The sequence below is a fragment of the Salmo trutta genome, chromosome 29, assembly GCF_901001165.1.
Source record: "Salmo trutta chromosome 29, fSalTru1.1, whole genome shotgun sequence".
NCBI lineage: Eukaryota > Metazoa > Chordata > Actinopteri > Salmoniformes > Salmonidae > Salmo > Salmo trutta.
The window spans coordinates 11,246,726-11,260,627 of NC_042985.1; the positions used below are offsets into that span (position 1 = coordinate 11,246,726).

The 13,902-nt window shown below is 42.9% G+C and overlaps 1 protein-coding gene across 2 annotated transcripts in view; it reads left to right on the top strand.

Annotated features, from left to right (window-relative positions):
* Nucleotides 1-914: 914 nt before the first annotated feature.
* The window catches only part of ankdd1a (ankyrin repeat and death domain containing 1A), a 46,867-nt gene continuing 33,879 nt past the window's right edge, over nt 915-13,902 (top strand). Inside the window, exons 1-2 of one of the 2 annotated variants that reach the window (XM_029720807.1) lie at nt 915-1,140; nt 6,276-6,379. In XM_029720807.1, coding sequence (XP_029576667.1) covers nt 1,107-1,140; nt 6,276-6,379 — 138 coding nt within the window. In that variant the 5' untranslated portion in view covers nt 915-1,106. The remainder of the gene's footprint in view (nt 1,141-6,275; nt 6,380-13,902) is intronic. The other variant, XM_029720808.1, reaches the window with a different exon arrangement.

Genomic DNA, 13,902 nt, shown 5'->3' on the forward strand with positions numbered 1-13,902 from the left:
ATAGGGTGCATTAAAACTGAAGCAGATTTACCTAACTCGTTGTAGACCCAAGGAACCTCAACAGTTAACCAATCATGTGAACTGGTTAGGCAACTCGGGTGTCTATACTTCAACACTAAAGTTAGATGAGATGATACAGGATGTGGTAATGAGTATCAAAACGGTCACCTGTAATAAAACGAAGGGCACTATGGTAGATGGCATCTAAAGGTTTAAGACTAGTAGCAGCTGATAAATAACATCACCATAATCAAGAACAGATAAATACGATGGGAGTTAAAGAAACATGTGATAAGAGATTCATACTGGCTACTTCAAAATGCAGATACCTAAATCGTAAGGAATTGCTTAGAGAGGTCTCCCTCTTGTGGAATACATGATGACTGGCAAAGATTGTTCTTTCGTTTCAGTATTGTCAGCTATGAGCAAACAGTCTGGGGTTTCTTATTGACTGTTCTCTCTCTGTCGCCCAATGGATGCAGAAGGCAGAGATGTGTTTGCCATAAGATGAGAGAGTAGATTTCCCAAGACATGTGATTGTGTCAGCTATGAGCAAACAAACAGTCCGGGGTTTCAACATTTTTTCACAATTCAATTATATTCGGTAAAACTTTCTATGAAGTACCTGCCTATAATGCTTTATCATAACATACTGGTTATTAAAGTCTGTATGATGTTTTATAGATCATGCGCTATAATGACTTGTAAGAATATATACTGCGTAATAAATAACAGCCAAGCTGGTTTAAAACAACAAAAATATATTTATTAGGCTACACACATTAGGGGCAATAATACAGTATTATAAGGCTTTATGTGAGGCAGAAAGCCTAGCTTACATCTATGCGCAGCATTACAGGCTAAATATTATTGCGATCTGAGATGATAGACCGTTCCAGTTATTCTCTCTCAGATCTAAATGATAGGCAATGAATGTGGGCAGGTCCCTCTACGCTCAACACTCAACACCCGGATGTGTGCGGCACTTCGACTGCATAGTAGAATAGCTGGATCCAGATAATAGACTATTTGATGGGAATCAGATCGCGGATTACGACAAAAAATGAAATCAACTGAATCAGTGCCGTTCTGGAATAACTGACAGAATGGAGGACGATCTGGTTTCAGAGGATGATATTTGTAAGAATGTATAATTATCTCATTACTAACGGAATAGCTGTATGTATTGGTTTTTGTGATGCCTACTCTGCTCATCTGGCCTATAAACTGTACTAGTCTAGGCTAGCCTGCCTATAGCAGGTTATTGAAAGCGCGAACACTGTATCAGAACAGATACAGTCAGAATAATTGATTAATTGATAAGAGCTACCATGAACTGAAGCCAGTTGAAACACTAGGCTATGTTATCATATTGCAACATGATGGTTGTAGGGCTGCATGACAGGGCTCATATGGTTCCCCCTTATAGGATGAAACCATAGCCTATACCATTTGCATTACTTCTGAAATATGATATTGTAGTAGTGCTTGACTTGGGCATGAGATCGCTGGAGCTGAGGACCGGCACCTCAAATGTTCTACTGCTGGAGCTCCTGTTCCTCTTCTAGAATATTAGCAGGACCTAGTTTGTGAAACCATGGTCTGGTGGTGAGGTGTTTAGCTGTTGTTTTTTCACTAGTTTATCATTGCACTTATAGGAGGTTGGTGGCACCTTAATTGTGGAGAACGGGCTCGGGTAATGACTGGAGCAGAATGGGTGGAATGGTACATCCAACACATGGTTTCCATATGTTTGATGTCATTCCATTTACTCCGTTTCAGCCATTATTATGAGCCATCCTCTCCTCAGCAGCCTCCACTGGTGTAGTTAAGGGTAGTTTTTATGAGACGTCCTCTCCTCAGCAGCCTCCACTGGTGTAGTTAAGTGTAGTTATTATGAGACGTCCTCTCCTCAGCAGCATCCACTGGTGTAGTTAAGGGTAGTTATTATGAGCCGTCCTCTCCTCAGCAGCCTCCACTGGTGTAGTTAAGGGTAGTTATTATGAGCCGTCCTCCCCTCAGCAGCCTCCACTGGTGTAGTTAAGGGTAGTTGCTATGAGCCGTCCTCCCCTCAGCAGCCTCCACTGGTGTAGTTAAGGGTAGTTATTATGAGCCGTCCTCTCCTCAGCAGCCTCCACTGGTGTAGTTAAGGGTAGTTATTATGAGCCGTCCTCTCCTCAGCAGCCTCCACTGGTGTAGTTAAGGGTAGTTATTATGAGCCGTCCTCCCCTCAGCAGCCTCCACTGGTGTAGTTAAGGGTAGTTGCTATGAGCCGTCCTCCCCTCAGCAGCCTCCACTGGTGTAGTTAAGGGTAGTTATTATGAGCCGTCCTCCCCTCAGCAGCCTCCACTGGTGTAGTTAAGGGTAGTTATTATGAGCCGTCCTCTCCTCAGCAGCCTCCACTGGTGTAGTTAAGGGTAGTTATTATGAGCCGTCCTCTCCTCAGCAGCCTCCACTGGTGTAGTTAAGGGTAGTTATTATGAGCCGTCCTCCCCTCAGCAGCCTCCACTGGTGTAGTTAAGGGTAGTTAATATGAGCCGTCCTCTCCTCAGCAGCCTCCACTGGTGTAGTTAAGGGTAGTTATTATGAGCCGTCCTCCCCTCAGCAGCCTCCACTGGTGTAGTTAAGGGTAGTTATTATGAGCCGTCCTCTCCTCAGCAGCCTCCACTGGTGTAGTTAAGGGTAGTTATTATGAGCCGTCCTCTCCTCAGCAGCCTCCACTGGTGTAGTTAAGGGTAGTTATTATGAGCCGTCCTCTCCTCAGCAGCCTCCACTGGTGTAGTTAAGGGTAGTTATTATGAGCCGTCCTCCCCTCAGCAGCCTCCACTGGTGTAGTTAAGGGTAGTTATTATGAGCCGTCCTCTCCTCAGCAGCCTCCACTGGTGTAGTTAAGGGTAGTTATTATGAGCCGTCCTCTCCTCAGCAGCCTCCACTGGTGTAGTTAAGGGTAGTTATTATGAGCCGTCCTCTCCTCAGCAGCCTCCACTGGTGTAGTTAAGGGTAGTTATTATGAGCCGTCCTCTCCTCAGCAGCCTCCACTGGTGTAGTTAAGGGTAGTTATTATGAGCCGTCCTCTCCTCAGCAGCCTCCACTGGTGTAGTTAAGGGTAGTTATTATGAGACGTCCTCTCCTCAGCAGCCTCCACTGGTGTAGTTAAGGGTAGTTATTATGAGCCGTCCTCTCCTCAGCAGCCTCCACTGGTGTAGTTAAGGGTAGTTATTATGAGCCGTCCTCTCCTCAGCAGCCTCCACTGGTGTAGTTAAGGGTAGTTATTATGAGCCATCCTCTCCTCAGCAGCCTCCACTGGTTGCACTAGTTTTCTGACTTGTAATGCTCAATGTACCGTTTGATGTAGGCCTGACAATGTTGTGCATAGTACAAGAATATAACCTCCGGGATAGACAGATCTAGGTCAGTCTCAACCTGTCTGTCAATGTCTCATAAGAGAAACCAGCGTCTGTAGTCATAAAGAGTCTCAGAGTAAGAGTGCTGATCTAGGACCAGTTCCCCCCTGCCCATATAATCATATTAATTGTGATTAAAGGACGAAACTGATCCTAGCACTAAGACGCTTCATGAATATAGTAGGAAGACCACACAGAACAATCATAGTTATCAATATAGAAACAGTTCAGTCGCGCTCACATGTTTGCCATATCCAGTATGTTGTGTACACAAAGTGAGAATGTAGTGTGAGATTTCTACATTAATGTTTTCCCCAATGTTGATTTAACCGTTAATAAGTTCCTGGGAGGTGAAACGACAGGCAGCTATGGCTCTTTTATTTACTCCACCTTTATTTAACCAGGTAGGCTAGTTGAGAACAAGTTCTCATTTACAACTGCGACCTGGCCAAGATAAAGCATAGCAGTTCGACACATACAACAACACAGAGTTACACATGGAATAAACAAAACATACAGTCAATAATACAGTAGAACAAAATAAAACAAAAAGTCTATATACAGTGAGTGCAAATGAGGTAAGATAAGGGAGGTAAGGCAATAAATAGGCCATGGTGGCGAAGTAATTACAATATAGCAATTAAACACTGGAATGGTAAATGTGCAGAACATGAACGTTCAAGTAGAGATACTGGGGTGCAAAGGAGCAAGATAAATAAATAAATACAGTATGGGGATGAGGTAGATAGATGGGCTGTTTACAGATGGGCTACATACAGGTGCAGTGATCTGTGAGCTGCTCTGACAGCTGGTGCTTAAAGTTAGTGAGGGAGATATGAGTCTCCAGCTCAGTGATTTTTGCAGTTCGTTCCAGTCATTGGCAGCAGAGACCTGGAAGGAAAGACTACCAAAGGAGGAATTGGCTTTGGGGGTGACCAGTGAGATATACCTGCTGGAGCGCGTGCTACGAGTGGGTGCTGCTATGGTGAACCCTGATGCAACAACAGAGAGTCTTTTCTGCACCCCACAAAATTATGGCACTATGGGTGTGTGAATGTTTTTGTGTAGACAAACTGTCCGTTGGATGACAAAATAAATATCATCTGTATCACAACCACTGTGTCAAATGTGTTTGAGGCTACATCAGTTGCCAACCTGAGTGAGAACAGGGCCTTAGGGACCTGCTGATGGCCGTTCATTCATCCAGACTATGGCTGCTTCTCAAATGTCACCCGAATAGTGCATTACTTATAGGCCCTGGTCAAAGGTAGTGCACTACGTAGAGAATAGGGTTCCATTTGGAACGCAACCTATGATTGGAATTCAATCTGCTGGCCCTACAGCATTACCACAGAGTCTATAGAAAGACAGGCATCACGCCTCCCGAGTGGTGCAGTGCTAGAGGCGTCACTACAGACCTGGGTTCGATCCCAGGTCCAGCGTCGTCCGGGTTAGGGGAGGGTTTGGCTGGGGGGGCTTTACTTGGCTCATCGCGCTTTAGAGACTCATGCAGGCTGACCTCGGTTGTCAGTTGAACGGAGTTTCCTCTGACACATTGGTGCGGCTGGCTTCCGGGTTAAGCGTGCAGGTGTTAAGAAGGGCGGTTGGTTTGGAGGACACATGACTCGGAGGTTTGGAGGACACATGACTCGGAGGTTTGGAGGACACATGACTCGGAGGTTTGGAGGACACATGACTCGGAGGTTTGGAGCACACATGACTCGGAGGTTTGGAGGACACATGACTCGGAGGTTTGGAGGACACATGACTCGGAGGTTTGGAGGACGCATGACACGGAGGTTTGGAGGACACATGACTCGGAGGTTTGGAGGACACATGACCCGGAGGTTTGGAGGACGCATGACACGGAGGTTTGGAGGACACATGACTCTGAGGTTTGAAGGACACATGACACGGAGGTTTGGAGGACACATGACTCGGAGGTTTGGAGCACACATGACTCGGAGGTTTGGAGGACACATGACACGGAGGTTTGGAGGACACATGACACGGAGGTTTGGAGGACGCATGACTCGGAGGTTTGGAGGACACATGACTCGGAGGTTTGGAGGACGCATGACACGGAGGTTTGGAGGACACATGACACGGAGGTTTGGAGGACACATGACTCGGAGGTTTGGAGGACACATGACTCGGAGGTTTGGAGGACACATGACATGGAGGTTTGGAGGACACATGACACGGAGGTTTGGAGGACACATGATCTGGAGGTTTGGAGGACACATGACTCAGAGGTTTGGAGGACACATGACATGGAGGTTTGGAGGACACATGGGGGAGAAAAAGGGGGTAAAGAAAAAAGAAAGACAGACATCAACATGAAGGCAAAAAAATGCATTTGACAGATCAATCCACGGCTGAGGCAGCGATCCATACATCACAAAATCCATTGGATAGATATTTAAGAGATAGGAAATTGGACAGAGGAAGAGATAGGAAAAGATATGAGAGAATATCTTCATGTAAATCAGATGGATAGAGAGCATTATAAAAGGCTCATATGTGCTTATAACAAGTTATAAAGCATTATACCTGCAGGATTTAAGTAAAGTATTAACAGTAGTTTATAGTGAAGGGAACAGGCCTTGTTTATTTAACTAGGCAAGTCAGTTAAGAACAAATTCTTAATTTCAATGACATCCTAGGAACAGTAGGTTAACTGCTTTGTTCAGGGGCAGAATTATATGTTTTTACTTTGTCAGCTCGGGGATTTGATCTTGCAACCTTGCAGTTACTAGTCCAATGCTCTAACCACTAGGCTACCTGCCGCCTCCTTGTGAACAGAGATAGAGCCTGATGCTTGTTCCTGTTTCTCCCTTCCTCCTTCCCATGGCCCATGTCTGTCCACAGTGCTCCGGTCGGAGAAGGAATTCCACGATGCAGCGAAGAGGAACGACACAGACAAAATGCGGGAGCTGATGAAGAAAGGAGTGGACATCAAGGCCAAAAACAAAGTGAGTGCTTGTACGGGATTGGAGAGCATACACACACATACACACATGAACACACTTACACACAATAGTTTACCACTGTCAATTGAATATGGGATGCTATGCTTGTTTTTCATGATAATGACTATTGTTGTGTTGAAACCTGACTGAAAGTGAGTTCACAAGAACTTCTACTAATTCCACAAAACACTTCTACTAAGCTATACTAATTCCCATTAGTAAACCACAGTGCAAATACCCAGGAAGGATTTGGATCTGACAGAGTCAATGCCAGTCAGTCAGTGCCACACTGCCACTGCCAACGCTTTAGCAGCTGTAGCTTTGTTCCTGCCGTTTGTGCTTTTAAGAAAAGGAAACCAGCATCTGGTTGTCCCAGGAAAAGGATATGACCCGGATTTCACCTCCCGGTGGTGAAATAACACCCTCCGACTTGTTTCTCTTGGCTAGCTTGGCCCAAGGTTTCACCGCTAGGTCGTTGACTGTTTCTCACTCTATGTTCTTGCAAATAAGTTGCATAATAAAAGTGTTCAGGTTTTTTTTGCAGTAAAATATAGCATGCAACTTATGTTTTCTTCTCTGTGTCTTGATGAACTGAATTACCCTGCAGGGATCATTAAAGTATGAAGCTGTCTATGTGGTTATATAGTGGGAGTATCTTAACCTAGACTTTACATAACCTTTCATAGCTGTTACTGTATCTGTTCCAGTGGAAAGGGAGAGAGCTTTTGTCTACCTCAAGCATCTTTATCTGCATGCTCACGTCCACTGCAGATTAACCACCTTTCAAACCTACATTACTGTTGTGTTTTATTTCATTCTGATTCTGATTCAGAACACTTTATTGTCCTACATTGGGCGATATGGTTTGTAAAACAACAACATGAAAGAACAGCTACACACTAAAAACACATCAAAAGCATTTCATCATCCCTCCATCTGCTCTGCTGTTGTTTCTCTCTCTCCTCTCTATCATGTTGTTTCTCTCTCCTCTCTATCATGTTGTTTCTCTCTCTCCTCTCTATCATGTTGTTTCTCTCTCCTCTCTATCATGTTGTTTCTCTCTCCTCTCTATCATGTTGTTTCTCTCTCCTCTCTATCATGTTGTTTCTCTCTCCTCTCTATCATGTTGTTTCTCTCTCTCCTCTCTATCATGTTGTTTCTCTCTCTCCTCTCTATCATGTTGTTTCTCTCTCCTCTCTATCATGTTGTTTCTCTCTCCTCCTCTATCATGTTGTTACTCTCTCTCCTCTCTATCATGTTGTTTCTCTCTCCTCTCTATCATGTTGTTACTCTCTCTCTCTCTATCATGTTTTTTCTCTCTCTCCTCTCTATCATGTTGTTTCTCTCTCCTCTCTATCATGTTGTTACTCTCTCTCCTCTCTATCATGTTGTTTCTCTCTCCTCTCTATCATGTTGTTACTCTCTCTCCTCTCTATCATGTTGTTACTCTCTCTCCTCTCTATCATGTTGTTACTCTCTCCTCTCTATCATGTTGTTACTCTCTCTCCTCTCTATCATGTTGTTTACTCTCTCCTCTCTATCATGTTGTTTCTCTCTCCTCTCTATCATGTTGTTACTCTCTCCTCTCTATCATGTTGTTTCTCTCTCCTCTCTATCATGTTTTTACTCTCTCTCCTCTCTATCATGTTGTTACTCTCTCCTCTCTATCATGTTGTTACTCTCTCTCCTCTCTATCATGTTGTTACTCTCTCTCCTCTCTATCATGTTGTTACTCTCTCTCCTCTCTATCATGTTGTTACTCTCTCTCCTCTCTATCATGTTGTTTCTCTCTCTCCTCTCTATCATGTTGTTTCTCTCTCCTCTCTATCATGTTGTTTCTCTCTCCTCTCTATCATGTTGTTACTCTCTCTCCTCTCTATCATGTTGTTTCTCTCTCCTCTCTATCATGTTGTTTCTCTCTCCTCTCTATCATGTTGTTACTCTCTCTCTCTCTATCATGTTGTTACTCTCTCTCCTCTCTATCATGTTGTTTCTCTCTCTCCTCTCTATCATGTTGTTACTCTCTCCCCCCTATCATGTTGTTTCTCTCTCCTCTCTATCATGTTGTTACTCTCTCTCCTCTCTATCATGTTGTTTCTCTCTCCTCTCTATCATGTTGTTACTCTCTCCTCTCTATCATGTTGTTTCTCTCTCTCCTCTCTATCATGTTGTTTCTCTCTCCTCTCTATCATGTTGTTTCTCTCTCTCCTCTCTATCAATGTTGTTTACTCTCTCTCCTCTCTATCATGTTGTTTCTCTCTCCTCTCTATCATGTTGTTCTCTCTCTCCTCTCTATCATGTTGTTTCTCTCTCTCCTCTCTATCATGTTGTTTCTCTCTCTCCTCTCTATCATGTTTGTTACTCTCTCTCCTCCTCTATCATGTTGTTTCTCTCTCTCCTCTCTATCATGTTGTTTATCTCATCTCCGCTCTATCATGTTGTTTACTCTCCTCCCTCTTCATGTTGGTTCTCTCTCCTCTCTATCATGTTGTTTACTCTCTCCTTCCTCTCTATCATGTTGTTTACTCTCTCCTCTCTATCATGTTGTTACTCTCTCCTCTCTATCATGTTGTTACTCTCTCCTCTCTATCATGTTTGTTACTCTCTCCTCTCTATCATGTTGTTACTCTCTCTCTCTCTATCATGTTGTTGTACTCTCTCCTCTCTATCATGTTGACTCTCTCTCCTCTCTATCATGTTGTTTCTCTCTCTCCTCTCTATCATGTTGTTACTCTCTCTCCTCTCTATCATGTTGTCTCTCTCTCCTCTCTATCATGTTGTTTCTCTCTCTCCTCTCTATCATGTTTTTTTTCTCTCTCCTCTCTATCATGTTGTGTCTCTCTCTCTCCTATCATGTTGTTTCTCTCTCCTCTCTATCATGTTGTGTTCCTCTCTTCCTCTCTATCATGTTGTGTTCTCTCTCTCCTCTCTATCATGTTGTTACTCTACTCCTCTCTATCATGTTGTTTCTCTCTCTCCGCTCTATCATGTGTTTCTCTCTCCTCTTCTATCATGTTGTTTTCTCCTCTCTCCTCTCTATCATGTTGTTACTCTCTCGCCTCTCTATCATGTTGTTTCTCTCTCTCTCTCCTTAATCATTTGTTTCTCTCTCCTCTCTATCAGGTTGTTACTCTCGCTCCTCTCTATCATGTTGTTACGCTCTCTCCTCTCCTATCAGTGTTTCTCCTCTCCTCTCGATCATGTTGTTAACTCTCTTCTCCTCTCTATCATGTTGTTTCTCTCTCTCCTCGCTATCATGTGGTTACTCTCTCTCCTCTCTAAGCATGTTGTTACTAACTCTCCTCCTCTCTATCATGTTGTTCTCTCTCCTCTCTAATAATGTTGTTACTCTCTCGCCTCTCTATCATGTTGTTTCCTCCTCTCCTCCTCTCTAATCATGTTGTTACCGACTCTCCGCTCTTTCTCTCTCTCCTCTCTATCATGTTGTTTACTCTCTCTCCTCTCTATCATGTTGTTACTCTCTCGCCTCTCTATCATGTTTTGTACTCTCGCTCCTCTCTATCATTTGTTTTACTCTCTCTCCTCTCTATCATGTTGTGTATCTCTCTCCTCTCTATCATGTTGTTTTCTCTCTCCTCTCTATCATGTTGTTTACTCCTCTCCTCTCTATCATGTTGTTTCTCTCTCTCCTCTCTATCATGTTGTTTCGCTCTCCTCTCTATCATGTTGTTTCTCTCTCTCCTCTCTATCTGTTGTTCTCTCTCTCCTCTCTTCATGTTGTTTCTCTCCTCCTCTCTATCATGTTGTTTCTCTCTCGTCCTCTCTATCATGTTGTTTCTCTCTCTCCTGCTCTAGCATGTTGTTTCTCTCTCTCCTCTCTATCATGGTTGTTTCTCTCTCCCTCTCTATCATGTTGTTCTCTCTCTCCTCTCTATCATGTTGTGTCTCTCTCTCACTCGCTAGCATTCAGTTGTTCTCTCTCTCCTCTCTATCATGTTGTTTCTCTCTCCTCTCTATCATGGTGTTACTCTCTCCTCTCTATCATGTTGTTACTCTTCTCCTCTCTATCATGTTGTTTCTCTCTCCTCTCTATCATGTTGTTACTCTCTCTCCTCTCTATCATGTTGTTACTCTCTCTCTCTATCATGTTGTTACTCTCCTCTCTCTATCATGTTGTTCTCTCTCCTCTCTATCATGTTGTTACTCTCTCCTCTCTATCATGTTGTTTCTCTTCCTCTCTATCATGTTGTTACTCTCTCCTCTCTATCAGTTGTTACTCTCTCTCTATCATGTTGTTTCTCTCTCCTCTCTATCATGTTGTTACTCTCTCTCCTCTCTATCATGTTGTTTCTCTCTCTCCTCTCTATCATGTTGTTACTCTCTCCTCTCTATCATGTGTTACTCTCTCTCCTCTCTATCATGTTGTTACTCTCTCTCTCTCTATCATGTTGTTACCTCTCTCCTCTCTATCATGTTGTTACTCTCTCTCCTCTCTATCATGTTGTTTCTCTCTCCTCTCTATCATGTTGTTACTCTCTCCTCTCATATCATGTTGTTTCTCGGGTCTCTCCTCTCTATCATGTTGTGTCTCCTCTCCTCTCTATCATGTTGGTTTCTCTCTCTCCTCTCTATCATGTTGTTACTCTCGCTCCTCTCTTATCATGGTGTTACGGCTCTCTCCTCTCTATCATGTTGTTTCTTCTCTCCTCCTCTATAGGTTGTTCTCTCTTCTCCTCTCTATCATGTTGTTCTCTCTCATCTCTATCATGGTGTTTCTCTCATCGTCCTCTCTATCATGTTGTTTCTCTCTCTCTATCATGTTGTTACTCTCTCCTCTCTATCAGGTTGTTCTTCCTCTCCTCTCTATCATGTGTTTCTCCTCTCCGCTCTAATCATGTTGTTTCTCTCTCCTCTCTATCATGTGGTTACGCTCTCTCCTCTCTATCATGTTGTTCTCGCCTCCTCTCTATCATGTTGTTTACACTCTCTCCTCGTCTATCATGTTGTTACGCTCTCTCCTCTCTATCATGATTGTTACTCCTCCTCCTCTCTATCATGTTGTTTCTCTCTCTCCTCTCTATCATGTTGTACTCTCTCTCTATCATGTGTTTCTCTCTATATCATGTTGTTACTCTCCTCTCTATCATGTTGTTTCTATCTCCTCTCTATCATGTTGTTTCTCTCCTCTCTATCAGTTGTTACTCTCTCTCTCTCTATCATGTTGTTCTCTCTCTCCTCTCTATCATGTTGTTACTCTCTCCTCTCTATCATGTTGTTTCTCTCTCTCCTCTATCATGTTGTTTCTCTCTCCTCTCTATCATGTTGTTTCTCTCTCTCCTCTCTATCATGTTGTTTCTCTCTCTCTCTATCATGTTGTTTCTCTCTCCTCTCTATCATGTTGTTACTCTCTCTCCTCTCTATCATGTTGTTACTCTCTCCTCTCTATCATGTTGTTACTCTCTCTCTCTCATCATGTTGTTACTCTCTATCCTCTCTATCATGTTGTTTCTCTCTCCTCTCTATCATGTTGTTTCTCTCTCCTCTCTATCATGTTGTTTCTCTCTCTCCTCTCTATCATGTTGTTACTCTCTCTCCTCTCTATCATGTTGTTACTCTCTCTCCTCTCTATCATGTTGTTTCTCTCTCCTCTCTATCATGTTGTTACTCTCTCTCCTCTCTATCATGTTGTTACTCTCTCTCCTCTCTATCATGTTGTTACTCTCTCTCCTCTCTATCATGTTGTTTCTCTCTCTCCTCTCTATCATGTTGTTACTCTCTCCTCTCGGTTTACTCTCTCTCTATCATGTTGTTTCTCTCTCCTCTCTATCATGTTGTTACTCTCTCTCCTCTCTATCATGTTGTTACTCTCTCTCCTCTCTATCATGTTGTTACTCTCTCTCCTCTCTATCATGTTTTCTCTCTCCTCTCTATCATGTTGTTCTCTCTCTCCTCTCTATCATGTTGTTTCTCTCTCCTCTCTATCATGTTGTTACTCTCTCCTCTCTATCATGTTGTTTCTCTCTCTCCTCTCTAGCTGTTGGTACTCTATCTCCTCTTCTATCATGTTGTTTCTCTCTCCTCTCTATCATGTTGTTTCTCTCTCTCTCTCTATCATGTTGTTACTCTCTCTCTCTCTATCATGTTGTTACTCTCTCTCCTCTCTATCATGTTGTTACTCTCTCTCCTCTCTATCATGTTGTTACTCTCTCTCTCTATCATGTTGTTCTCTCTCCTCTATCATGTTGTTTCTCTCTCTCTCTATCATGTTGTTTATCTCTCCTCTCTATCATGTTGTTTCTCTCCTCTCTATCATGTTGTTTCTCTCTCTCTCTCTATCATGTTGTTACTCTCTCTCCTCTCTATCATGTTGTTACTCTCTCCTCTCTATCATGTTGTTTCTCTCTCCTCTCTATCATGTTGTTACTCTCTCCTCTCTATCATGTTGTTACTCTCTCCTCTCTATCATGTTGTTTCTCTCCTCTCTATCATGTTGTTACTCTCTCTCCTCTCTATCATGTTGTTACTCTCTCTCTCTCTATCATGTTGTTACTCTCTCTTCTCTATCATGTTGTTTCTCTCTCTCCTCTCTATCATGTTGTTACTCTCTCTCTCTCTATCATGTTGTTACTCTCTCCTCTCTATCATGTTGTTACTCTCTCTCCTCTCTATCATGTTGTTTCTCTCTCTCCTCTCTATCATGTTGTTTCTCTCTCCTCTCTATCATGTTGTTTCTCTCTCCTCTCTATCATGTTGTTTCTCTCTCTCCTCTCTATCATGTTGTTACTCTCTCCTCTCTATCATGTTGTGTCTCTCTCTCTCTATCTGTTGTTTCTCTCTCCTCTCTATCATGTTGTTACTCTCTCCTCTCTATCATGTTGTTTCTCTCTCCTCTCTATCATGTTGTTTCTCTCTCCTCTCTATCATGTTGTTACTCTCTCTCCTCTCTATCATGTTGTTACTCTCTCTCTCCTCTCTATCATGTTGTTACTCTCTCTCCTCTCTATCATGTTGTTTCTCTCTCTCCTCTCTATCATGTTTGTTTCTCTCTCCTCTCTATCATGTTGTTTCTCTCTCTCCTCTCTATCATGTTGTTTCTCTCTCCTCTCTATCATGTTGTTACTCTCTCTCCTCTCTATCATGTTGTTTCTCTCTCTATCTATCATGTTGTTACTCTCTCTCTCTCTATCATGTTGTTTCTCTCCTCTCTATCATGTTGTTTCTCTCTCTCTATCATGTTGTTACTCTCTCCTCTCTATCATGTTGTTTCTCTCTCCTCTCTATCATGTTGTTACTCTCTCTCTCTATCATGTGTTACTCTCTCTCCTCTCTATCATGTTGTTTCTCTCTCTCCTCTCTATCATGTTGTTTCTTCTCCTCTCATTCATGTTGTTCTCTCTCTCCTCTCTATCATGTTGTTTCTCTCTCTCCTCTCTATCATGTTGTTTCCTCTCCTCTCTATCATGTTGTTACTCTCTCTCTCTATCATGTGTACTCTCTCTCTCATAATGTTGTTACTCTCCTCTCTATCATGTTGTTCTCTCTCCTCTCTATCATGTTGTTACTCT